This window comes from Motacilla alba, chromosome 1 (genome assembly GCF_015832195.1).
Source record: "Motacilla alba alba isolate MOTALB_02 chromosome 1, Motacilla_alba_V1.0_pri, whole genome shotgun sequence".
Lineage (NCBI taxonomy): Eukaryota > Metazoa > Chordata > Aves > Passeriformes > Motacillidae > Motacilla > Motacilla alba.
In genome coordinates this window covers 63,652,371-63,678,608 of record NC_052016.1, presented here as the reverse complement: position 1 = coordinate 63,678,608, position 26,238 = coordinate 63,652,371, and the positions used below count along the sequence as shown (strand labels likewise).

General features: G+C 39.7%; 1 protein-coding gene across 1 annotated transcript in view; it reads left to right on the top strand.

The window, feature by feature from the left end:
• COG3 (component of oligomeric golgi complex 3) overlaps nucleotides 1–24,494 on the top strand; it is a 32,338-nt gene extending 7,844 nt beyond the window's left edge. Inside the window, exons 8-23 of the mRNA XM_038137834.1 lie at nucleotides 626–706; nucleotides 917–960; nucleotides 1,128–1,254; nucleotides 1,752–1,843; nucleotides 1,958–2,097; nucleotides 3,329–3,489; nucleotides 5,569–5,674; nucleotides 7,600–7,724; nucleotides 9,337–9,426; nucleotides 11,281–11,401; nucleotides 13,676–13,764; nucleotides 13,864–13,998; nucleotides 14,997–15,072; nucleotides 16,539–16,666; nucleotides 17,234–17,332; nucleotides 18,550–24,494. Of these exons, the coding sequence (XP_037993762.1) occupies nucleotides 626–706; nucleotides 917–960; nucleotides 1,128–1,254; nucleotides 1,752–1,843; nucleotides 1,958–2,097; nucleotides 3,329–3,489; nucleotides 5,569–5,674; nucleotides 7,600–7,724; nucleotides 9,337–9,426; nucleotides 11,281–11,401; nucleotides 13,676–13,764; nucleotides 13,864–13,998; nucleotides 14,997–15,072; nucleotides 16,539–16,666; nucleotides 17,234–17,332; nucleotides 18,550–18,579 (1,644 nt within the window). The 3' untranslated portion in view covers nucleotides 18,580–24,494. The remainder of the gene's footprint in view (nucleotides 1–625; nucleotides 707–916; nucleotides 961–1,127; nucleotides 1,255–1,751; nucleotides 1,844–1,957; nucleotides 2,098–3,328; nucleotides 3,490–5,568; nucleotides 5,675–7,599; nucleotides 7,725–9,336; nucleotides 9,427–11,280; nucleotides 11,402–13,675; nucleotides 13,765–13,863; nucleotides 13,999–14,996; nucleotides 15,073–16,538; nucleotides 16,667–17,233; nucleotides 17,333–18,549) is intronic.
• Nucleotides 24,495–26,238: the final 1,744 nt, after the last annotated feature.

Here is a 26,238-nt window from a genome sequence, read left to right as displayed (position 1 = left end):
AAATAGGAGGTGAGGATGGTGGAGATTTCCTGTCCCCATCATATTTCTGAAGAAGATCATCTCTCTCACTTCAGTAGGGATAAGGGGAGGAAAGCTTGGTTTGTAAACTGGGTCTCTGCTCTGCTTTGTTAGTGCTAGAATTTGTCTTAAGTTCAAGCTGTCTGCCCCACTGGGCTGAGGAGCTGTAGGGGGAGCTGCCTCAAGACTTGATATTCTGGTTGGAGCTTGAATGCAAGCTGAAACCTAGCTTCTCTGCCTTGGGACCAGCAGATAAAAGGGAAATTTGTTCTATTTTAGTACTACATATTAAGGACCAACAATCACTACTTCTCTGGCAGGTCCAGAGAAAATTTTTGTCTCTAATGGAGAATGTCATAATTACTGAAAATGTTCCTTTTCCTGTAGAGGCTGTTGCATGAAATGCTTGGGTTTTGTTCTTCCATCTGACTTTAAATTCTGAAACCAGCACGCCTTTTTTGGTGGGAAGTGGCTAAGAGCTGTTTCACTGGAGGCAAAAGCATAAACAACCAATACCCTGTTTTAGAGCCTAATTATCTCACCATTATATACTAGAAGCCAAATATAGTATTTTGCTTTTTAACCAATTACTCATCTTTTCTTTCAGGATCCTTCAGCTGTGCCAAATTCTGACAATGCCTTCACGCTGTTTTATGTGAAATTCAGAGCAGCTGCTCCCAAAGTCAGAGTAAGTAGCTGGTAACTAACTTTTAAAAAGGAAGTTATGAAAATGAGGCTTGAATTTATTAGTGTGAATGCAGGGATTGCATATTGTGCAAGTATGAATGTCCAAAGATTGCATATTGTATCCATGGAAAAATACTATGAACTCTTTTCCAATTACTACAAAAAAGTAATTTACTGATAATACTTCTTTCTCTGTTTTTTTTTTGAGTAGACTCTTATTGAACAAGTAGAGCAAAGATCTGAAAAAATGCCAGAGTGAGTATGTCTACATAATTTATCTTCAACAGTTTTAAATTTTGAAAATATTTACTTTTGTTTAGGTAACTGAAATTGCATAGACCTAAAGAGAGTATTAGAATGCATTTTATGTGTGCCAGAAAATGATCTTCAGGATGCAGTTACTGTTTTAATTTCTTGGCTAGGTATCAGCAAGTTCTCAATGAAATCCATCAATGTTACCTCGACCAGCGGGAACTTTTGCTTGGTCCAAGTATCGCTAGCACTGTTACAGAATTAACCAGTCAGAATAACAGAGATCACTGTGCTCTGGTAAGTAGAGTAGTCATGTGTTGTGAGGGTTTTGTCAGGCTTTAATCCTCTCTCCCCCAGGAAAAGTGAACTTACTTAATTCAGTCACTTACATGCAGAATTGTTACTGTTGTCTGTGAGTTTGAATCATTAATATTCTACTAATATTTTCAAGCCATACATGTTGTGTTTCTGTAAAAACTCCACCCTGTTACAAACCTCACAGAGCCGGGAGGATAGAAAAGAAGCATAAAATGTGGTTACTTAAATTTCAGAAACAAAAAAGGGACAGAAGTTGTACAGTGAGCTTTTATTTGCCTAGTAACATCTTTTCAGCCCATAGTCTTAGAATTTATCTCATTGCTTTTGAGTCTTACAAACCTTCAGTTTAATCATAGCTGTAATAATCACAACTCAGTATATAATACATAGTAATCATACCTCTAATAATATCTATTTCGATACTGATGCAAGGGAAAGAATTTAATAATGAAGTATTTGTGTTTCTGTGAATACAGGTACGAAGTGGTTGTGCCTTTATGGTCCATGTATGCCAGGATGAACACCAGCTTTACAATGAGTTCTTCACAAAACCAACACCAAAACTGGAGTAGGTGGTAGATGCTGGTTTTTTTTTTACTGGATGTTGTATTTAGTGTGTTGTGATGTAACAGACAATATTTTATGGCAAACAGAGCTGTGTTGTTTTATTTTTTCTTCATAGTGAGCTCTTGGAGAAGTTGTGTCTTTCATTGTATGATGTCCTGAGGCCAATGATCATCCATGTCATTCACTTAGAGACACTTTCTGAGCTCTGTGGGATTCTCAAAAATGAGATGCTTGAGGATCATGTACAAAACAATGGTAACTCATAGATTGAAGATTATTGTTTTTAAGTGTCTTCTTAACTCGTAAAATGATTTAATTGCATAGTCAGAAATTCTAGGTGCTTATTTCTTTCTAATGGATCTTAACCTAAGCTCATATTTGACATGTTTGTGTAAAATTAATTATGCTTTTTCATTTATAGTGAAGGTCTGTATATTTGGGTCTGTGCATAGCTTCATTTTAAATAATGTACTGATGTTAGTCCTGTTTTCTCTAGATTGTACAAATACTAGCAAGCATCCGCCCAGTGTATATGCATGCACCAGGCTTGATTTAAATTGACTTTTTAAATTAACAAACTACTTCACTTGGCCCTGCTAATGCATCATCCACGTAGAGCTTCTGGCATAATGATCATAAAGGAATGCAAACTGGTTTTTTTTCAATTTTCCTTAATGTCATGTTTCCCAGATTAGAAATTGTAATTTCGGCAGAGGAGTTAGTAGCAGTGTAATTTTTGGAGTTTTCTAAGAATGCAGAGCCCAAAGTCTCATAGGAGTGAGCTGACCTGGTGTCTCATTTCATAGTTTGACCAGTGCATAATGGAATCCTTTCATAGCCTTTATTGCACCAGGTAATGAACAGAAATCCTCCTTGGTAGCTGATGTATCACCCAGCGTAGCTCCTTGTCGCTGAAGCTGTGCCAGTAATCATGAAGAATTCACTTTCCTGGAAGTATAATTAAAACACTGTTGGGAATGAGCAAAAATTTGCTGACTTAATCTTTTGGCTTATCATAGGAAGTGTCTTACTACTACCTAAATTTGGGCTGATACAATAATTCTTAAGTTTTATGTGAGCTGCTTTGGTTTATCTGTTTTTATCAGCTCTCAACAGTCACACCACAGGTATTGGCTGTGATGGAACCAAAGCCACCTTGCTTTGTTGTTCCCACCAAATTCCACTTGATGTACCCAGGTCTGAAATAATTAGAACCCTTAATTCTAACAAGGCATCTGATGTCATCAGTGTGAGGTTGCATTTTCATAGCCGAATGAAAATCTGGGGAGCCAAAGCAACTGCAGCATGGAGTTCAGTAAATTCCTGGTTTGTCACAAATTTGTCTGCATGCCACTGTTCCAAAAATAACCTGACTCCATCTGCAGCAAGCCAGGTTTTTATGGTCCTATATGTGATACTTCAGATTTGTGTTTCTATAAGCTTGTTTTGTCATTAACAAGTTTGTGCCTTGCTTTACCTTTGCCAGCTGAACAACTGGGTGCATTTGCAGCTGGTGTCAAGCAGATGTTGGAAGATGTGCAAGAGCGCCTTGTCTATAGGACGCACATTTACATTCAGACTGACATTACCGGCTACAAGCCTGCGCCAGGCGATCTCGCCTATCCCGACAAGCTGGAAATGATGGAGGTACAGCCTCAGCTTTTTCATTGCCCTTGACTTTGTACGTGCAGTACAGTGCTTGGCAACTTGGGTTTTCCTGTTCTTAGGTGTATTTAGTGTTACGTTTTTAAATTGACACCTGCTGATTAAATTATGACCTTGAACTAGATGTCAGCGTTTTATGTCAAACTTAGTGACAATGGCAATAGTTCTCACAGTTAACAGTTTTATCAGAATTTGAAGCTTCTGAATTTTTATTTACATTTATCAGTAATAGGTATTACCCAGTGTATTTTCTATTTGGGCTGGAATTGAAGAGATGCTTTAGGCAGTCCCAGTTAGCTGCAAGTTTGTTTTAAGAATTACTGGTCAACTAGCTTTTGGTAGGCTTGTGTGTACTCTGCTCAGGCAGTGTGAGAGGAGACTTGCTTTAGATAATTTAACATGTTAGCAATGGCTTCCAGAAGCCTTTTTCAAGTTCTCATCAGTATTAGCTGTTTTTTTAGTCATTCTAAGCCCTTTGAGTCAATGTTCCTGTTGAAATGGATCAAACTAACTCTACTTACTTTAAAAAATGAAACAACTCACAGAAATAAATAAATGCCCAATGAGAAACCTTTCATGAGTTTTTGACTAGAACAAGCTGCAACTGCATGAGGACTACACAGAAGCAGTAAAGCAAAGATCCCCCTCCAAATAACTCTTGCCATTCACTTTATAATGGGAGGCCCAAGCTGTCAAAGGACTGAGGTGACTGAGAATGGCCTTTCCAACATGGACTGGAAAGATCCAAATTTTATTACTGTATTCTGCTTTCCACCTAGCTGCCAGAATAGCTGGTGGTGCTTATAAAATTGTAGAACGTCGTTCCGGCTGACCAGTTGGTAGAGAAGCTGCTGTTTGACTTCAGAATCAGAACATTACTTATAAAAAATACAGAAGCTGTCTATCTGTCTATCTATCTATCTGTCTGTCTGTCTGTCTTATCTCTCTCTTCTCTCCTAAAATACATGTACTTTGCTGTGGGCTGAAAGACATTAACATTGTGTGACTGTACCTTACTGGGCTCAATTCTTGCCTGCAAACAGAAAAAAACACTGTGAGAAAATTACCAGTAGTGAACTCATGTTGCTATGCAATTGTCTTTATACACATCTAAAGCTTTTATTGTGCTGCAGTTTGTACTTTGGCAATTTTGTGGGATATCCTTGGGATTTTAAACCCTGAAGCTCATGAGTCTGTTGAGTAGATGCTCTTTGTATTGAGAGTTTAAGGACTAATAAGCATCTTCAGGCAAGTGATTCTGCTGTTTGGTCTGTATGAGGCCTTATTTTCTAACAAAGGTCCTATGGCCCTTCAGTTAAGGAAGAGAAAGTTCATTCCAAATTGAGAAATTATGCTGCTCTTCATATGTCCTCATAAGACTTCAGTTTTTGCCTGGTTTGAGATTCATTTTGCTACTTGATTGATTTTAAACCTCAAAACCTTGCTATTTAGAGAGACCTTCTGTCTTAGTAAATGAATTATTAAAATGTTAAAAGCACGGGGCAGAAATGTTTCTTGTGCTGTTCTGCTCAAATATTAATGCAGTTCTTTGCCCATTCTTGCTGCCTCTTGTTGCTTTGAAGCCGACCAAGTAGTGGAAAAGGTTGAAGTGTGGAAATGTTGAGTAATGTTAGGGGAAGGCTTTTGGTTGAACTCCCACAGTGAATAAACTAGAGAGTACTTTTGGGCCATCTGCACATGTCATTTATGGAAATAAAGCCATCAAAAATGATCTGTTTAAAATCCAAGTAAGTGTTGAACTGGGTTACCCTATTTTGAACTTTTCTTTCTAGGTGGCTTTATAGGTCATTATTGAGCGGTCAGTAAAACAGGCAAAATGGAAAGAACAGTGCTTTACACAGATATGTATTTGCGAATCTTTATCATATGGCAATATTTTTGCCACTGTTTTGGAAACATCTGCCTATTTCTTCTAAATGTCTTTGAAACACTGGAAGCTGAGTGTAGCTGATTTCTTTTGCAATTCAGCATGCTTTTATCTGTTGTAACCAAAGCAGTGTTATGTAATATTAAAATATTATTGTGTATCTTTCTTTGCAGCAAATTGCGCAGAGTTTGAAAGAGGAACAGAAGAAGCTGCCATCTGAAGCTTCATTTTCAGATGTCCGGCTAGAAGATCCTGAGTCCTGCAGCTTAGTTAAATCTGGTATGAAATACATCTCATATTGTCAAATTAATGCATAAAGCTCATGGAATGTGAGCATTAATTTGAACCATCTGTGAGAAACTTGCATGTATCTTAAAAGGTTATTTTCCTAGACAAATTTATAAGCAATTTTTAGAGGTGAACTTGGTCTCAAAGTTTTAGTTTTGTATTTTGGATGAGAAATAGCCTGATCTTGTTCTTTTGGTGCCATTTCTTTGTGCTTCGAGTGCAGTCTGTTATATGAAGCAACTTCTTTTGCAACCAACAGCATCTACTGTACTTTGTATAAACCTGAGCTTTTGTATTCTCCGCTGAAAAGTGTCCCTGCCATCAAGATGTGTACTTGAGGATGCTTTTGTTTGTTAGCTGTGCTAAGATGGGAAGAGTGATTTGGTGTGTCAGGCCTGTCTCTTAAATGATAGGTATTTTAATAATTCAGAATTTACTCCTTGACATTTTAAACATGTGACCCATGTGTCTGTAAATTACAGCAAACTGGAATAAAATTTCATAAAACGTGGCTGTTCTGATGCCAGTCATTTGAGTGTTAGAAAATTTTAAATTACTTTCGAAGATCCATGAAGAATTTCTCCTTTTATTTTATCATTTTTCAGAGTGGTACTGTGTTATTATTTACTCAGCAGCATCTTTCTCAGCTCTTTATCACTTGTTTCTTTTATTGCTTTTGATTACATGGTAGTTTCTTGCTTTTGGCTTGAAAAGTCTGCAGGGGTGTTTCTAGCCTGGCTCCACAAATCCCATTTAGAATGTAGTTCATTGTACTTGACCCCAGGTGCATGGAATTTGCAAGTCCTGTAATTCTCACCTGCACTCAGGAGGTGGAAGCAACCTATATGGTATAATTTGAAGATATGTGTCTAAGATAATTTGGATTATTTGTCCTTCAGAGGTGCCTCTCTCCCATTTCAGGACCTGCAGAAGTAGCTGCACTGACTAATAAATGGCCTAGGAACCTCAAACTGATATCATAAGATTTTACAGGCTTTCTAATTACTGTGACAGTATATTTATAGTTGCAAAAGGTAGAAAGATTTTACTGGATTATTTCAGATGATTTCTTCATATCAATGTGAATGTCAATGTTTTTCACATTCTTTATGTGATCACATATGCACAAGAGCATTTTCCATCAGCAGGTGAAACTAGAAAAAATTACTTTTTTAAAATGGTTGGTATTTGAAATCAGAGTTCTGATGCTATTGACTCAGCTGTTTCCCAGCTTGATTTAAGGACAAAATGAAAACAGACTTCTGTCTGTCAGGTGTTGTGAAAATCCATTTTGAGCATACTGTGTTATTATGAAGGTTACCCAGGAGGAGCACTTTTTTATGTTTGCAACAAGCTCATGACAAAATTGGTTTTGCTGTTACTTTTGCAGTTTATAAATTATGTTTAAACCCTATATTTTTTGCAACTGTTCAATCAATGTAGAATTATCCCCAGCAGAAGGGAAAGAGTGAAGAAATAGAATGTTTTTTTCCCTTTTTTTTTTTTCCTAAGTATTTCCTGTAATTCCATGATCTCTAACCATTTGTTTTTTGCCTTTTCTCCTGTGCTATTTTTTTTTTCGGTAGCTGATTATTTCAGCTGTTTAGCTATCTGAGAGGGAGGTGTGTGTCATTGGAGACATGCCTGTAACGCTAACTCATTTAAAGAGGTCGAGCTGGGCTACCCCTGAAAGCAAATTCATGTCTTTCACAGGCTTGTGCTCGATTCACATCAGAAGTCTAGTACTGACCTGGTCAGAAGGAAAAAAATATTAACCTGTTTGGGTAAAATAAAATGTCATATTTCTGCGTAGAGAGTATAAAATGGAATTTTATATTACAGTTGATAGAACAGTCTCCTGTGGTTGGAAGGACAGATGGGCAAGCTTTTCATGTGTGTATTTTGCTTTTAAACAGGTTCAGCTGAATCCCTTAATCCCAGGCATCAGAGCACGATTTCACCTGCAGATCTGCATGGAATGTGGTATCCTACTGTCAGAAGGACTCTAGTGTGTCTCTCCAAACTGTACAGATGTATAGATGTATGCAAAAATTTCTTTATCTAATTTTTAAGGTGAAGTTATAAAGTGTGTAGAGCACCATGTCTAAATATTTTAATACAACTAGGAATGGACAAATACTGGCCTCTAACCTCTTGGTCTTTCTGCTGTTATCTTCATGTAAAACAAACTGACAAATTTAGGTCATCATTTCCAAGACAGTTTTATATTTGTAGACTTAGAAAAATGGCACTGATTTGTACATCTATTGCTTTTGGTGTTACAGAAATAATTCAGTGTCTGATGTTCAAGATACTGGTCTCATGAAAACTGAGGAGTGAATAAGACAAGAAAAAAATAGAAAGTTCTGGGTCAATTACAGGGAATGATTTTATTGCTGAAATTACTGGGTGAATGTGTTTGTATTATGTCTCTGGTCTTAAAAATGGTGACTGTGCTGCTTCTACATTTTGAAAATGTCCTGAAGTTTTTTTTTTGTGGCACATTTCTTCATGCTCCAAAACATAGAAACACATTTCCAAAGTTTAAGACAGTGGAAATCTTCATGTCTAGCAGAAACAAAACCAATGTTTACTTCACACATATTTTAAGACTTTCCCATTAGAATCTGTTTTGTGTTGCTTGCTTAACAGCATATAAAGCTGATAAGTCTCTGAGGAAACTAATGCAAGTGTTTCTGCTTTTCTGCGCGTGTTGTATCTTTATTACACACACATTTAATGGATTTCAAAATATCTTTGATGGGTGTTACATGAAACTCCTGCCAAGATGCTATTACTAAAAAGGGAACTAGAAAATACTAATGTTTTATTGCTTAAAATATCAATCCCACTAAAACAGATGAATATTTGCCCTTGTTTTCAGCTAGACCTTTGTAAATGAGGTGATTTCTGTGTTGTTTGCCAGGCTTGTTTATAGTGTATCTGCACAGAGGCTAATTTAGTTTTCCCCTGAGATCCTGTAGCAGAACTGGTACCCTCTGCCTGCACCCTGTAGATAGGGAACACATGAATGAAATGGTGCTGGCAGGTCTGGGGCAGTCGGGGCTCTGTTGCAGTGCTGGTGGGAGTGAACTGTGTTCCTATGGCTGGCTCAGCTGTAGGATCATATTGCTGCCACTTAAGGACTTGCTCCATGTCCCCTGGGCCCTGGCAGCTGTCATGTTTGTTTACTAAGCTGTCACAAATGTGAGGTAATTTGAGTCTGCCTGAGGTTAAGCTCACTCAAATGATCTCGTGTCTATTGCAGGTGAAGCTTGCACGCACAGGTAGCTGCCCTGACACAAAGAAGTGTCTGGTCAGGTTACCCAGCACACACACCATTCATGCTGTTGGCTCTGAATGTGTGAGGTGTCACTGACCATGTCGCTACCCAGATGCTGATTCAGAGCTGCAGGGTGAGCAGGGCAGGCTTGTGTGGGTACCTGCATCCAGCCTCAGTGGTTGAGCAAGCTTTTATATGTGAATGGTCTGTCCTGTGTCACTGCATTTAGCCAACATATTTGTTGCTAATTGGTCTGGAGATTTATAAGCTGGTAAACACATCGTTCACAAAGTGCAACTCTTAAAATTCTACCTAAGCTTTGCTAACAACTCTTTTGTTTTTTTTTTTTCCATTTTCCTCTTCCCTGCAGAGGGCAGTGTTTCAGGGATTATCGCAAGAGGCCTTGTCTGCCTGCATCCAGTCGCTGCTGGGAGCTGCTGATTCCATAAGCAAAAACAAGGTCAGAATCTGTGCTTTGGGTATGATTTCCACAGCCCTCAGCCCCTATCTAAAGTCACGAAGCAGTGGTTCAGAATTCTGTTAAAATCTTAGTCAAAGCATGTTGCTCTGCCCCCCAGAGATTTGATGGATTTGCCAGTTCTTAGTTATGGTTAATGTATTGCAGGGCAAAGATAATGATTCACATGGTAGCCTGTCTGAAAAGGTGGAATACAGATCATAGCAGTCGTGTTTACAGGTTGCTCTAATCATGGGGATTCAGTGAAGTGATGCCTGAAGGGAAATTTTTTGCTAGAGGATTTTGTAGTTATTTTCACTGCCTGTTACTCTTTTCTCTTTTTCTCTGCCTCCATTGTTTGAATTTTCAAAAATCTTTCTAACTTATGTTCACTGGGAAGAAGTTTTAAGTATTCACTGCTCAGAACTGTATTGTCAAAAAGTTTGATCTTGTGTGTTGCTCAGAATTCAATGCAGATTCATCAAGTAATTTAAACTTTACCTGTGTTTGTAGTTGGAGTAAACTTTGTATTTCCTTTCACAGTTCCTTTAAATCCTGTAGTAATTTGCTAATTCCTAACAGCCAGGAAGTGAATTAAAAAAGAAAAGTCTTAGTAGGCTAAAATTTTTGGGTTTTTATAAGCAGTAAATATTTAATAATGAGAAAGGTTTTAGTTCTGATTGGAAATTATCTGTTTTAAAGTGTCTCTTTTGAGTGTCCTTTAAAAAAATCTGTTAAACATGGCATCTTTAAAAAGAAATGCAAGCTACACTTCCCTTTAGCTTAAGCAGATAACTATTTCCTGTGTAACTGATTCAGAATTCTACAGTTAAATACCAATTCTAGCACTGTGTACCTGGCTAGCATTGACTTAAAAGTATTGCAGAGAATGAAACTTGTCCTGCAATGAGCTCTAAATAGGTTGGCCCAGAACTAGATCTCTACCACTTTGTTCTTGATGCATGTTAATTTAATGTTATCTGGTGAAATGATGCATATAAGAATTAAAAAAAAAAAAACCAAACAAAAAACCAACCCCAAACAACTCTAGAAGCCCTTTCCACCACTCATTTTTAGTGAAATTTCTATTTGTTGAAACTGCAGATTTAAATCTGATTTCTTCTTTTCTGTTTTATTTAACATTATATCAAGGAAAGTTCTCCTCCAGCTTGCAAAAGCAAATTTGAATTCTAGAGTCCTCCTCTTTTTACCTCAATGAGCCATGAACTTTAAAGATTAAAACCAGCACATGGTATAAAGCATGTAGTTAAAATAACAAGCAGTGCAAAACGGATCATTTAGATGAAGTGAACTTGGCCTTCTTTTACTCTTTGTATCTTTGCTGTACTGTTTAGAAATTAACTAAGCTTTGTGTTTAATGACATGAGAAAAATGCATTGCAAGACCCTTGCAGAACAGCACAGTTAATCAAGATTATTACAAGAACATTGACTTTTTTTAGTCATTGTAATGATGAAAACAAATTTAGAACCTCATGTTTTTCAACTACACAAATTACATGAAATAATTCCTCTCTCTGAAGAAGAATAAATTTATATCTTTCAAATAGTGGATACCTTTACTTAATGAGGACATTTAGTGATATGGCTGTGTAATCTAATTCTTCTAGGAAATGGGAATAAAGTATCCCATTAAAGTAGAAGTAATGCTTCTGTAGTGCAGTGTATTAGGAACAGTACAGAAGTTGATCCCAGAGTATTTAATCACACTACAGACTAATGGAAAAAGCTTGTTAAATAATAAAAGTGGAAATGTTGAAACTTTGCTCCTCATTTAATTGTTTGGGGTTTGTTTTTTTTTTTACATGTAATGCATGTTCTTTTTCTTGTGCTGTAGACCCAGGTCGATGGACAACTTTTCTTAATAAAACACCTTCTGATTCTTCGTGAACAAATTGCTCCTTTCCATACTGATTTCACCATTAAGGAAATTTCCCTGGACCTTAAGAAAACTAGAGGTACTAAACAGCTGCTGGCTACAGAATGGGATGGGATTGTCCTCCCTTTGTGCCAGCAAAAGTTTTGGGTTTATTTTATGTTCACTTGCAATAACCTGTATGCTTTTTCTAATCTCTTGCTTTGTTCCTAGCTTTTCTGAAAAAAAACCAAAACCCTTCTCCTACTCAGGGCAATTCAAAATGTATCTAATGTGTTCTTTATTTTTGTATGAAATGTGTTTGCCTTCTTTACTGCTGACCTAACTCATTTATTCAGTCTTTTTTTAAGAACAGCTAAATAATCTACATTTCTATTGCCCAGAATTGTCTTTCCTCTTTTCTGGCCTGTTAAAGGAATATCTTTGCTTACTGCTGCTTAGCAGGGAATTTAACAATACATAGTCAACTTAGCTAGAGCAAATTAAGATTTCCTGGACCTTTCTGTGAAGGTTTTGTTTTGAGAAGGATTTCTTATTTTGCAAGTTCAATGAACAGCATCGGTATTACGGTATTATGTAGCAAGCATGTCTCTTGTAGGAAAATAGAAGTAGTGGCCATGGTAATGGTTTTTGAAATTGTACTATTGTTCCCTTATAAAATTCAGCAAAAAAGCTCTTAATACAAAATTGAACTGTCATGCACTTTCCAAGTTGTAAGGATAATGGGAAAAATTATTGGAAGCATGTCAAGTTTCTCTCCTTCCATTCCAGAAGAGAAAGCTGAAGAAATAACTTCTCTTTCCTGCTATTATGCTGCAGTCTTAACTCTGAAGCAAGCATTTCTTACACTAACCATTTCACTTGTTGCATTTGAACATCAATGAAACCTCCTACCTGTTGAGTGGTTTCTAGTTGACTGGAGGTTAAAGGGCAAATACATCCTTTTGGTGTCTGGTCCTGGCTGACACACAAGTTTGTTCTCCATATTCATTTAATGGAATAAATTTTTGTGCCAGCCAGTGCTTTGCAGGTGGTAGTGGTAAGTAGTGGAAAACACTTTCTTTGCATTCGGTGGTGGTGGTGGCAGTGGTGTTGAAAAGATGTATGTTGTGCTTAATTCTTACTGTGGTGTAGCATAGGCCAGTAGGGATTTTATATTTGGGATGAGTTGTAGAGGAAAAATAATATGGCTAATAGTTTTACTGTCTTCTAGCCAAACTTCCTGCACACAGGTTTAAGATTTAATTTGGTATTTGCAGGTGAAGCGATACTGCTTACTGTAAAAGTCATGCTTTTGCCCAATTTCTTTGAAGTAGTATAATGTTAAGGTTCATGTAACTGAGATATTCGTGGGAAAAAGGACTACCTTGTAGTCTTCTAACCAAGAATTTGGCAAATCTTTGGAATTTCTCAAGCTGCTGGTAAAAAATTCAGAGAACAAAAATAATCTTGCTCTGTGTTCACCTTTCACTGCATAAGAGTGCAGATTCTTAATTCAGTGCAAAATCTACAAACCTATATATTTGGTATTCTCTCTTTATTTAATGTCTCAGAAAACACTTCTTTTATGCCTTTTTTCCCTCCTGTTTTATACAGAGTGCAGAATTCCTTTTGAAGTGAAAAAAAAGCAGATAGATGTGTAGGATGATAAATGGCTGACAGTAGGGTAAAAAGCTATACTGTAACTAATAATTTTCTTTTTCCCAATTTGACTAGATTTCAGCGTGACAGCATCCTGTTGAAACTATAGGTGTAATTTCAGTATCTTGTGTTAATTACAGACATTGTTGCTTTTCCTTCTTGAGGCTTGTGTAGAGAACATAAACATGAATGTTTATCAACCTTGATGTTTTGTTGTTTCATCCTAACTAAAATAGCTAAACACAGAAGAAAAAAGTGCCAATTAAAAGTTATTTCATGCAGTAGTTGGTAGTTTTCCCAGGCAATGTTTGCAAAATTTTAGATATTGTTTGTAAATGCTTAAATAGCTTACGTTAAAGTCTTCCACTTGTAGATTACAGTAACAAGAAGAGGAGAGCTCACACAATTTTCATGGTTATAGCACTGCAGTTAATATCAGCAACTTGTTAGTTTCTTGTAATGCATTTATCTGTTTAGACTGTGCAACTGTTAGGTACAGGTGTACCATAGGTGCCATTGAAAAGTTGTGAATTAAGCTTTGTGTGCTTCTGTGCATGTGCACTTGTGCATCCACTGAGTAGTGCTAGAGTCATTAATGTTGCAGTCATAATCATTCATGCTGGGCCATTTTTATGCATAAATGAGTGATTATAGTTTGTAGTTCCTGGAGCTGAGTGGCATTGACTTACAGTGTGAGTGACTTTCTGATTCACAGATGCAGCATTTAAAATTCTGAATCCTAAGGCAGTTTCAAGATTTTTTAGACTGAACAGCAACAACGCCTTGATACAGTTCTTACTGGAGGTAATGTGGAGTCTTATTGCATTAAGAAAAATTGGGTCATTTAAGTGTGTGGTGATCTCTGGCAATTAAAAAGAAGAGAATTGTTGTTCTCTCTTCAAGGGTACTCCAGAAATCAGAGAACATTATATCGACTCCAAGAAAGACGTAGATCGTCATCTGAAATCAGCCTGTGAGCAGTTTATTCAGCAGCAAACCAAACAGTTTATAGACCAGCTGGAGGAATTCATGACAAAGGTACAAATGTATTGTATGTTTGCTAACCTAACTGAAGTACTGGTAGGATAAGGGACTTGGTATTTAAATTGGGCATATGACAATCTGCTAGTGCTGTGTGATTAGCTGAAGACAGTGTGCTTTCCTTTAAGTTCCAACAGCAATTTTCCATGCATTTTTGAGATTAATGGGTTAAAGGAACATGTCATAGTTAGTTTTTAAAAGCAACCCTTGTGTTTGTTCAAGAAGCTTTAATTTCTCCTTGAATGGTAACAGGTGTGTGAAGGTTGGCAGGAGCTTTTCTTTTTGCAGGAACTACTTTGATTGCATTTGTAAACTTTCAGAAACAGTCTTGGGTCATGTGTGTTCTTGAGGGAGGTCTTAGAATATTAGGTGTCTTGTTACAATACATTTCGTTCTAGAACCTGCTCTAGAGGTCAGAATTTCTAGTGAGAAAACCTTGGAACAGAATCTATTCTGAGCCTTATGTCCTGAGAAAAAGTGACATGACCTCTCAGAAACTGGGGCTGCAGCACTGCATGGACTGCAGATATCCCAGCTGCTGATTTTTTAAGAATTTAGAAGATTACGGTATTAAATTTACTCATGCCTGTCATGCTGGGGTAGGGGTCAGTGGCTTGCCTAAAATATAGATGGGTAACTGGTGAGATTGATAGATTGGTTGAGTGATCTCAGTGATTCATTGGGAATCTGGGAGTTTGACTAAGCTGCTTAAGGATAAGTCTCTTTTGAGGTTTTGTATCCTTAGGTGCCTAAGCATCTTTGTAAATTTAATCCCATTTTGAATTTTACTTTCAAGAATTGATCACGGTTGTAATTTTGAATTGCTTTTCTGTCAAGCTGCTTCCCCTGTGCGTTTTTAAGTCAGGTCACGGAAGAGACAGAGCAGTGGAGATTCTGTACACTGTGGTATCTCAGAGTTTTACAATTTTTAGTTGGTTATTTTGTTTTGAACTCAACTGAAAGAAACATCATTTTGTTGATTTTACTTGTTTCAGGTGGCTGCTTTAAAAACAATGGCCACTCAAGGAGGTCCCAATTACAGCCTTTCACAGCAACCTTGGGCACAACCAGGTATTTACTTTGGCTTATATTCATGTTACTATTAGGAATCCGAAGAGGTGGTCAGAATAACTTGGACTGAGAGACTGTGATTGATTTTGAAAAATTCTACATATAAGAACTATCTGCTTTTTTCTTGCAAATCCTGGCTTCCATTTGAGCCTGTGTGCTATTTGAAATGTCTTAAGCCAGCTCTAAAAACCTGACAAACTTCAGAATATGTGTTTAATTGGTGCAATAGATGAATGCCTTGAGTATTTCTCAAGCTGTGATTGTTCTTGCACATAAACAGCATTTCTGCAACTGCATACAGAATGTGCTTAAGGAATTAATTAATTGCGTTATGATAAAGGTTTTACTTTTGTAGGAAAGAATGAATCCTCATTGAAGCCCTTATTGTCTGTACATTTGTTATTTACTTTGTTTTCAGTTTTCCTGTCACCATGCAAAAAAGGGAATCTGGGATTGTTTCCCTCTTTTTTAAAAATTCAAATGTGAGCACTTCATAGGAACATTTGAAGCAGTTTTAGATGCTCCTTGGTTGTTTTGCTCTTCACTTTACAAAGTTGTGCTTCTGGATGAAAAACTCTGATTTTTCTAAATCATACACTGGAACCTTCTGTTGCATCATATTCTTAAGATGCAAAGCCAGCTATGTTCATACATAATTCAGTGCTGCTCCATGGGTCAGACGCTCTCAAGGGCTAACTTGAGGTTCTACCTAATATCTCCCGCTTCTTCAGGAGTTTTTTTAGTGTTTGTTTGGAGATAATTATGTGTATACAAGCAGATCAAAGCAGAGCTTCTGCTGTTTCCTGGAGTCATTTGTCTGGGAAGTGGGACTAGGCAGAAAATTTAGATGTGGCAAAAGTTGAGGGGGGTAAAAACCCACACAAGATTTTAATTTCAGTACTTAAAAAAATTTACAAAATTACAAAAATTACTTTTCCCCTGGCCTTTAGGCAGTGATCTTGTAAAATCATTAAAATTCCTAGCAATAAAGAAAGAAGATCTTGTCTGACAGAGCTTTCCTGTCTGGTTAATTCAATATCAGATTTCTGTGCAGCCTTTCCTCTCACAGACATGGCTTATAACCAGTAAGGAGGATTTGTGATTCTGTTCTCTTTGCAGAAGAGCACTGTTTTTCAGCAATTGCTTTTCCAGTTAAGTTTTCTGGGAGGGAGCCTATGTAGAACTTAGTTGCTATTGGAGTGCTGTGATTTCGGAAGCCTCAGGAGGATGTGGTAGCTTTCAGAAATGGAATGGGTACAATTTCTGCAGGGAAAGGAAGCAGTGTCTGGCAGGCTGTGGTCCTGTGATGGGTTTGACACTGCACAGCCCTGTACCCCCTCTCTCCCTTCCACTCAAACCTCTGGTAATGATCTGCCCCAGGAGAGTGGAGGTGATTTTCTGGAGTATAGGTTTCAGCAAGCAGAACTCCATTTTAGCCTGTTAAACATATTTTCTTTTACTTTCAGCAAAGATCAACGATCTGGTCTCTTCCACTTACAAGACAATAAAAACAAAGTTGCCATCAACTTTACGAAGCATGTCCTTATACTTGTCCAATAAAGATACAGAATTAATTCTGTTTAAGCCAGTCAGAGTGAGTATTGCTGCCATGTTTTCCTGTAGATGTTTCATGTTGGTATCTTTAGCTTAAAAAAGCCAAATCCAAACAGCTGTACTGCTCTCACTTGTACTACACAACACATGGATATTATAGGGAAGCGACTGCTGCTCTGTATTGTGTACATCTTCCACCTGGCCCCAAATGAGCTGCCATAAGGAAAACTAACTCTGTCCCACACCAACCAGTCGATTTTGGTCAGTTATGCATGGGCAAAAGCTCCAGAGGCAGAGATGGTGATACAGTTCAGTGGAAAACCTGCTGTAAACAACCAGGAGAGCCAAGCTTGAGTTCTAAGCTTCCAGGTTAAGTCCTTAGGACTCAGTCTTTCCCTTTAGCACATCTAACTGAAGTTTTTATCTCATAACTAATGTGGATTCCTGTAGCTGTTTTGGGGCTTGATTTAGAAAAAAGTTCTTGAAGCTTGGCTACTTCTCCCTACCTGGTCGCTTCAGTAGCTGTTCCATGTACATTGTGCTTGTTCTGGTTTAAGATGGGTGTTGTGTTTTTTAATATTGATTTTTTTCTTCTTTCCTCTAAAAGAATAACATTCAGCAAATGTTCCAGAAACTCCATGCTCTGTTAAAGGAAGAATTTAGTAATGAAGACCTCCAGATCATAGCTTGTCCTTCAATGGAACAGGTATATATTGAAGCTCCCTGTTTTATTAGTTGCTCCTTCATGTGACTGGCTTTTATAAACATTGATTTTTTTCATTTTTTGTATTTCCAGTGTTCAGTATCATTATTTATTTCTTATCCCCCTTAATCCTGGATGATTAAACTTTGGGCTTTATCTGATCTTAAGACTCTCAGCTAGGAGGGGACTTTGTTTGGTTGGGTTATTTTAATGAATGTCTAATGGATTTTCTTAAACCAAGGTGATGATTGATGTTGCTGGGGATTGAGTTGTACAGCATTGTAGCAGAGTCTTGCCATTTCCTGGCATTGTCTTCTTGGAAAGGTATCAAAGCCAGTGAATATGCCCTAAAAAAACTGCATTTGAAGGCAGTCTTTCTTTTGACAAATACAAAAGCAGCAGCTTTTACATTTATGAAGCACAAGAATGAATTACTAGAGTGCATTTAAAGTGAATTGTAGTGAGAAAATGTGCAGGTGTTTATGGAAGTGTAACCCTACATGGTCTGTAATCTCAGATATAATTTGGGTTAAGAATTCCCTCTATTAGGATTCTCTGTCAGAAACCAACAAAAAAAAAAGTAGGCTTTTAAAAATGTCACTTTGACCTTGGTAGTCTAGGGAATGTAGGTAGAATCTCGATTATCACAGGATGATTGAAATCTAGTTTATGGATTAGAGGATGTTGCCTGCAGTGCGTGTGGCCACAGGCATGTGTGATAACTGTCCTGGAGCACTGTCCTGGAGTGGGAGTGATGCACCATAAGGAGGTGAGGTTATCCTGGAGGAGATGGCTTCCTCTAACTGTTTATCTGATGAACCTTAGACTCACCCTACAAACTGAAGTGTGTGGGAAACCGTATTGTAATCTATGGGAAACAAGTACTGTGAAGGATTCCAAGTGTGTTTCAGATATTTGAGGTGAATGGTAACATTTTTTGCCAATGTGCCTGTTTTTTGGAATTTCTTGACAATTCATGAAGTTATCTTAGGAAGTTTATACAGTGGTTTGTGACTGCTGAAATGAGTGGTCAGCATGGTCATCAGTTGCATTTTAAAAAGCCTGTGAGTAGGCATTTGACTGGAAATTTTGGCTGTTGTTTTGTAACTGTCTTCTGATTAATGTGCTTCCTAGGAATCCTGTTTAAAGGTTAAAATATGACACATCAGTTCTGCAACTTGGCTTCTCTGTCTAACGTAGGCTTTGATTTTGTCTTTCAGGTGAACTTACTGTTGTCGATGTCCAAGTAGCCCAACAATGAGGCTGCTTGGAATAAGCTTCAGCCAAATGCCAGGGAGTGAAGGGAATGCAGACACATTTGCTTGAAGTAAACAAAGAATCCGTGTGCAGTCCAGTCTGCATCAAAACTATACAGGCTGCTGTTTAAAGGAAAAAAACCAAAATGAACAGGTTTGTTGATTTGGTAAAGGTCTTCCTGTTCATTGGCTTGAGCAGTGGGCAGAAGAAAATGAAACAAAAACCCGTTTGCTGATGACTCTTATGGAAGCTCAATTACTGCCTTTTTCAGATATTTTCAAAATTGAAAACCTTTTTTGTTTGTTTTTTTAATGTCAAAACCGTTCTTGCTTTCCCTTAATGAGTTGATATATGCAATGGAAAGTCGCACTTTCAAAGAGATGCTGGAAATACAGTGCAGGGAGTCAACTGAGCGCAGCAGTAGATACTTGTGAGACTTGGGAGATGACCATATCGGTATGACAATTTGACTTAAGCAGGCATGCTCAGTTTTTCTGAGTTTTTCTTTAACTTCTCTGAAAATCCTGGTAATCCGCCACATGCTTGAAAGTAACTCAGAGGTTCTTGCTTGGGAAAACTTTATTTCCCACATGTGAAGTGTTTCTTGAAATGCTGGATGGGCTGTCTTTCTTATACTCTTGTGGTTGGGAGCTGTGAGGCCTGACTTGAAGTGTCATAGTCTAGCCTTTCTCCATGTGAAGAGTCTCAGATCCTTGGATTTGCAATGGAAAGCAGTGCAACATAATTTCTGTTGTTTCTGAGCGAACTGCATGTTTTCAGATACTTTGCAGCAGTGCTTAGCATTGAGGTTTTCAGCTATCTAATTTTAGGGCAGAGATGGTTTTTTTGCCTTTCTCAAGATCAGATGGTGTTGTCACATTGTTTAAAGTGGGAGCTGGGTCTGGAGCTTGCACAGCCCTTGTGCCGTGGAGAAAGTGCTAATCAGGGGGTGTGGGGATGTCTGAAACTGATGTGCAAGGCTGTCAAATCTGCATTGTAAAGAGAGGATAAGTACAGGGATAGGATAAGAGAGGATAAGTACTTGGTAACTGGTAAACAGTGCACGCTGTTGAGTGAGCATTAATTGGACATTAGTGTGGAAAGCTGGATGCTAAATGCCTGGCCCTTAATGGAATGAACACTTCAGTGTCTCTCAGTGTGTAAATCTTCATTGTGCAGCACTGTAAAATGAAAATGTAGTAGGTTATGTGACAGATTTTTAACTTATTTCTAAAGCCTATTCTGTACTTTTGAATATGAAGACATTTCTTGCACATTGGTGATATTTTGATTTAATAATTTTCCTGATATAAATAACAAGACTAGAGTATAAGATGGTAGGATTGAAAGCTACCACAAGAAGTGTTACAGCAGTGGTGCTGAAATACATAAATGGTACTAATAGGACCTTACATGACTCCTTAAAAATTAAGTAAAGGAACTAACAAAGAGAAGAACTTGCCCTCTCCCTTTACTTATGTAGAAATACAGTCTGTAAAATAATGTCCAGTGCATTGTAATATATGTATATTTGTTTTTTATAAGATTTTTCAGAAGGACTGCATGGTTACTGTACAGAGTTATGACTAACTTAATGCAGACATTGTACAGAAGAGTTGTGAAGGGTAAACCATGGCAGTAGTCACTCTTGTGCTTGGGATCTTTTCTCTCTTAGAGTACCCAGACAGCTCTAGGACAGCTGGTGGAAGGATTAGAAGAGCAATCAGTTTATACAGCCTGTTTGCTAAATGAACATTTGTTTAAACATGTACAGTTTCAGATATTTACGTTTACAAATAGTGTAAATAGTTTCAAAAGATTAATTTAAGATGCTTTATATTATCTGACTAGAAACTTGCTGTTTTTAATTTTTTTAAATAAAAATGTTGCCTCCTATTTTGGTCCAAGAGTAAAGCTTTATTCTGTATCCTGAGGCTTGTCTGTCAAGATAACTGCAATACAGAGACAATAAACATCCTAATAAGCACAGGTTGTGCATTGCTGAGAAGTGTTCTTTTTTTAGCAGTAAGAGAATTGAGTTTATTTGACACAGATATACCTGAGTGCTGAATGTACAGCTAATTGTTAAATATATGCCTCTTTATGGTTATAATAAAAGTAAATTTGTATTTTCTTTACTGACAAGCAGTCTTGTGTGACTAAATAGTCTCTTTCCTTGCAGTTTTGTTAGGAGGAAGAAACCACAACTGTGAACCACAACTGTAATACAAGAACATATTTTAGCTAAGTTGGCTTTTACTAAGAGAGCTTGGGAGCTGGTGGCAGAGAACACAAGTGTTACTGTGTTGGATGCCTGTTCTTGCCTGGTTGCTCGCAGACTCATCTATCCGGAGTTTCTCATTACCCTGTAGTGCTCTTCTGGCCCTTGGTGGTGTAAAACACATCATACAGGAGCTTGTGGTTTGTCCTCTGTAATGTCAGCATGAAGCTTCCCTTCACCCTCTGGCTTTCACAATGTCATTTGAATGAACTATCAAAGTAAAAGTTCTCCTTCCCTGTGGAATTTGGCTTCTATCTGAGAGGTATGGGGCAGTGATGTGTGACTAGAGCTTCCTGGTCACTTGGAGGCTTCTCTAGGGGTCTGGCCCTTTGGATTGCGTCCAAATGAGATGAATGCCTGGGCAGCTTTTGGACAACAGTGATGCCTGCAGCAAAATCTTACACTGTGCCATGTTTTCCAAGCAAAACCTAGTAGCTCTTTTCTCAAACTTTCTCAAACTGCATATTTGGTGTTGACAAAGTGATGTGAGTGTGAAAAGGGGGAAAAGTCTGTGCTGCTGAAGCAAACCCTGGTGACTGCAGGTGGATGCACCTCTGTCCACAAATGCTGTTTTCTCCTACTCTTGTGCATTTTCATCTCCATTGAGCTCAAAACCAAGCCAATATGTGGAGCAAGTCAGGTCTTTGATATAAAGACCTCTAAATAGTGCAAAAGGAAAAAAGAATCACTTGGTTCCTTTCAGTGGTGGCCAACTGTGTCACTAAGCCATAGGTATTGCCATCAGCTGGAGCCTGGAAACCCAAGAGACACCTCGTGTTCCCTCTCTTGGATTGCCCCTGATCCCTGTGCCCAGGCTGCTCTTTGCCATCCCCTCTGCACCAGCCCAGGTGTCTCTGGCTGAGAGCCAAAGCAGGCTGGTTGGGCACACTTGGCACAACCAGTTCCCAAATTTCCAGTTCCTCAGCTGAAGCATGGAAGGCATGTGCTCCAAGGCACTGTGCATTTGGTGTGTAGCCCTGCTGATCAGACTGGGATCCATCATGTGCTGTCAGCTGAGGCAAACCTGCTTACAAGGACTTGGTGTACAGATGGGCATTATGAGCTTGAAGAAAGGAGCTTTGTTTTCATTGCAAAGTGACTGTTGCCACCCTGATGAGGGAAAAGTTGGTCTGAAATGCTGATGTGCCTGCTTGCTGTGAGCACTAATTTTCTTGTGTTTCAGTATTTCATGCAGGTAGGAGATGACAAAATGCAAGGAGTGATATCACCGAGAAAGAGATTGCCAAAAGTACTGCAACACTGATTATTGCAGAGCAGGCTCATGAGCTGAATGTTTTTAGCTGAGGGAGGAGCTCCTCTTTGCTTTCTGGCCACCTAAGTGGGTGACTTTTCTCTGGATCTTTCAGCTGCAAAGAGAGCCCGTGCAGAGTGAAGGATGATAATGCTAAACTCTCTGAGGAGGGGCCAAGTGGGACAGCATCCTTCATCTCTTGTTACCCGACCTTTCACTGTGCAACCTGCCATGGGTGCCCTTTCCCTTCATGTTCGTGGAGCGCACTAACCCTACAGCTTCTCCTGGGAGCTGATCCTCTTCCAGCACGAGGGGACTGAGGAGCAAAGAACTAAACTCATGACTTGAGCCAGCTCAGGTGGGAGTGGGCTGCCCAGAGGTAGTAGGACAAGGAAGATGACTTCTTTATCTAACACAGCCGATGGTCCTGAGAAGAAGTCTGAATTTTGGGAGTCAAAGAGCAGTAGCCAGAGCTTTATGGTTCTGCACGCTTGGGGCCTTGGCTCACAGCCTGAGCAGCCACCGCAGAGGTTGCTTCCATTAGTGATGCGCCTGTGACCACTTACAGGACATTGCTGTGAGGGCTGGCTGTGTTTGGTCTGTGCTTGCACCAGAGAAGACAACTTGAATCCTTCCCCCCGAGGCTTCAGCCCCCAACTGGACATGGGCAAGACGTGATTTCAGTGCTGACCAGTTGTGTTTGCCTCTAGTGAGGGACAGGGTTACACACCCGTAGGCTGGGACAGTCACACTGGCACCATGCAAGGCTCAACTGTGTCCAAAACAGCATTTCCACCTCTAAGGGTCAGAGGTGGGAAACCTGAGTGAGTGACAAGTACAAAAGGATTTTGGTGTTCTTCTCCCCACATGTTTGTTTCATGTTAAGTGGAATGCTGTTTAGATAAAATCAGAAGCTTTGTGCTTATATTGACATTTAATATTAATACTCTGAAAAGAAACAGTGTTTCAAAAGGGATTTGTGAGTCTTGTTCTTACCCTTCAATGACAGCATCTCAACTCCTCTTAATGCTTTCCCAGGAGGGAATTTCATTAAGAGTCACACAGGCAGGAAATTTGGTTTTGAATGAAACAATTTATTTTCTGCATGAGAATTTGTGACCAGTCCCATGCAGCAGTGCCAGATTTATCTCCACTGGGTGGTTTCCTTGCTGCTCTCCAAGGAGCTGGTAGGCAGGAGCTGGCCAGGCAAGGATATCACAGCAAGTGCTCACCAGGAGCTGGGACCCCACATTGAAACAGACAGGATTGTTGTGCCTGAGGGACAGTAAGTCAACTTGACCTTAAGTCTGGGACTTAATGGTGATGTGGCCTTTCTGGTCCATGGTGATGGACTGGAAAGGAGGCCTGAGAGTGCTGGCTGAAGTCAGGTCAGATCAGCACTTCTGGTGGCCCCTTCCCGCCCCAAGTAGGTCCCAGTATGAGGGTCCAGGGTGGCCCTGGGCAGAAATACACAGCTGGGTGAACTTAGACCCAACAACTTCCTGGTCTCAGGTACCACATTTTGTCTGCAATTGGACCAAACTTCAATTTTTTTCTGTTTAGGAGTTGCTTCATAGGACCTGATGCATAAAGTCAGGGGCTGTTTTTTGGTAAGTTTTTGTCCTTTGGTAAATGCACACTACAGAAATTGGATGGCCCTTTGGAGAACCAGGAGTCCCTGAAGGGCAGAAAAACCCCTTGAGAGGAGTGTGGGCTGTGTGTAAGTCCCTGTCACGTGAAAAAGGGAGATTGACTCAAACCCTTTGATTGCTCTGCCAACACCCCAGAAAAGCTGGGACCCGTGTGATGGGGACATGTGCCAGTCCAAGGAGAGCAATTTCACCACGGTTGCTGATTCAACAGCAGGACATCTTCCTTTATCTCCCTTGGTTTTCAGCTGCTGTTTTCAGGGGCTTATCAGCTGGAAAGTACCACTGAGTTCCCTCCTCTGCAAGGGTTTCAATGGAGCCTGGCTGTGGTGTCTCCACTCCACCCTCCCTTTAGCCCCCCTTCGACTGTGCTGTGTTGTGTGTGGAAGGTGGGGTATGCTGAGCGTGCTCCATCCAGGGAGCAGCAGCTGGATTTTCTGCAGCAACTTCCACACTGTTATCTTTTTTACCCTGGTCATCTTTCCACAGTCCCTCTCTTCCCGTTGCATGTCTACAGCTGCAAGTCCCTGAAAAGAGCTCTTCCATGCATGCGTGTATGGTTGTGTGTGGGGCTGGGTATGGGAAATGGCCCTGCCAAACTACAGAGGAGAGGGAAAGGCAGCATGCGAGGGAAAACAGCCCATATTTACACATACAAATGCAAATTGATGCTCTCCATCTTGTGACAGCCTGGGTAGACAGCTGTGGGTGCTGGCCCATCCCCCAGCTGTGGCACACAACAGGGGGAGCTTTTATCATTCACAGCATGTGTTGCATTGAATTTTTCCTGCCCAAGCATGAAGAAGTTGCTTCTCACCAGGCTGCAAGAGTGGCTTGGTCTCCCTCAGTGTTACCTTGTGCTGCAGCTCAGAGAAAACAGGAAAAAAAGAAAATCTAACTTTGCATCTGTGATGTGTTACAGCCCCAGCCATGGGCAAGCCTGAGCCTGTCCATAAGCAGGACAAGCTGTCAGTTTTTCTTTTCCTCCCATCAAAACTATCACATTCTGTTAACGAATATCAGAGTAGTCCCTTAGCACTGCCCTTAATCTGCAGGTGCTGGCTGAGGCTGGGTGTGTTGCAGCAGCCAGCCCCAGCCCGGAGGTCGATGCCTTGCGAGGCTACCTAAAACAGAGGCTAGGCAGTGTTAAAGGGATAAAGTAGGTGTTTATTAAAAGACCTTCAAAGGATACGCCTTGGGCAGTGCAGGAGCCTGGCCATGGCTCCACCCAACATGGATGCTGAGTTTTCACACTTTTATAAGTTTTGGTCCATTTAGATATTGGGGTTAATTGTCCAGTTACAGCTTGAGGGTGTGAAGTTCCATTCTCCCAGATTGCTCTCCTCACTTGGCTGGTGTTTACACTTTTTGGGCCTGAAGCTGAAATGGTGTCCTTGCTTCTCAGGCTAGAATAGGATTGTTTTGTCTAACTAAACTGTGAAGAGAACTTGCTAACACTTCATATGAAGTTCAGAGTTATGTACTAGTGCAGTACAGAACCTGGAAAATATGAAAGCTAAAACTGAAGGCATCAAGGTGAGGCAGCAGCCAGCAAGTGGCTGACAGCGACGGGAGGCGTGCAGTCCTGTGAGGTCGGGAGAGGCTCGTGGCAGGGCAGAGATGGTTTAGTGCTGCCCAGGATCTCCTCGGGGTCAGCCTGTAAAACCTGGCTGCCCTGTGATGGATGGAACACCAACGTGTCAGCAGGCAAAGGCAGGGCTGCAGGAGTCTGATGGAAGTGTTATTGCAAAAGCTGTTTAAAATGATTTGTACTAGCTGGTTAGACATTTAAGATGTCCATTAATTAGCCTCAGCACAAGGAGGACTTGTAAAATTGAGATGGGATTTAGTGATTCCCCCAGATATGAGCTTTCTGAAGGGAAACTTTGGAGACTGGGAATGGGATGTCAAAAATTATTATTTGATGGCTCAGATGCTTGCAGCTTTTACTAAAGTCATCACTCACTTCATATAACAACTTAGACTGCAAGAAATTGGATCACCTCAGTCATTCTTTCAGTGAGGAACACTCGCTGGAGATGAGAAACAATCCAGCAGCAATGTTGACCTAAAGCTAACCAGCCCTATTGCAGCGTCCCCTCACAGGTACAGGGAACAAGGCCACATTTTTCTGTTGTGGCCACCTGGGGCTCCACGTGGAAGTGTGGTGGGAATGCCTGCCTGGACTGGGGGGATGGGGATGTGATGCCCCAGGCCTTCTTCCCCCCTCCACTGGTACCAACCCCAGAGCTCTGCAAGACCATCACACTCTGTGCTTTCTACCTTGCCTTAGGTATTTTTGTTTATTTGCTTACTGTTTAATTAAACCCTTTCAAATAACTGAGGAAAACTCATCCTTCACTTCTGTGTTTTCCCATTCCATGTACAAAGATAACTCTTTTTATTCTGTGTTATTAACTGCTCTCTGATGATATAATTTGCTAAGGGCCCTGTTTTCATCAGACACAAA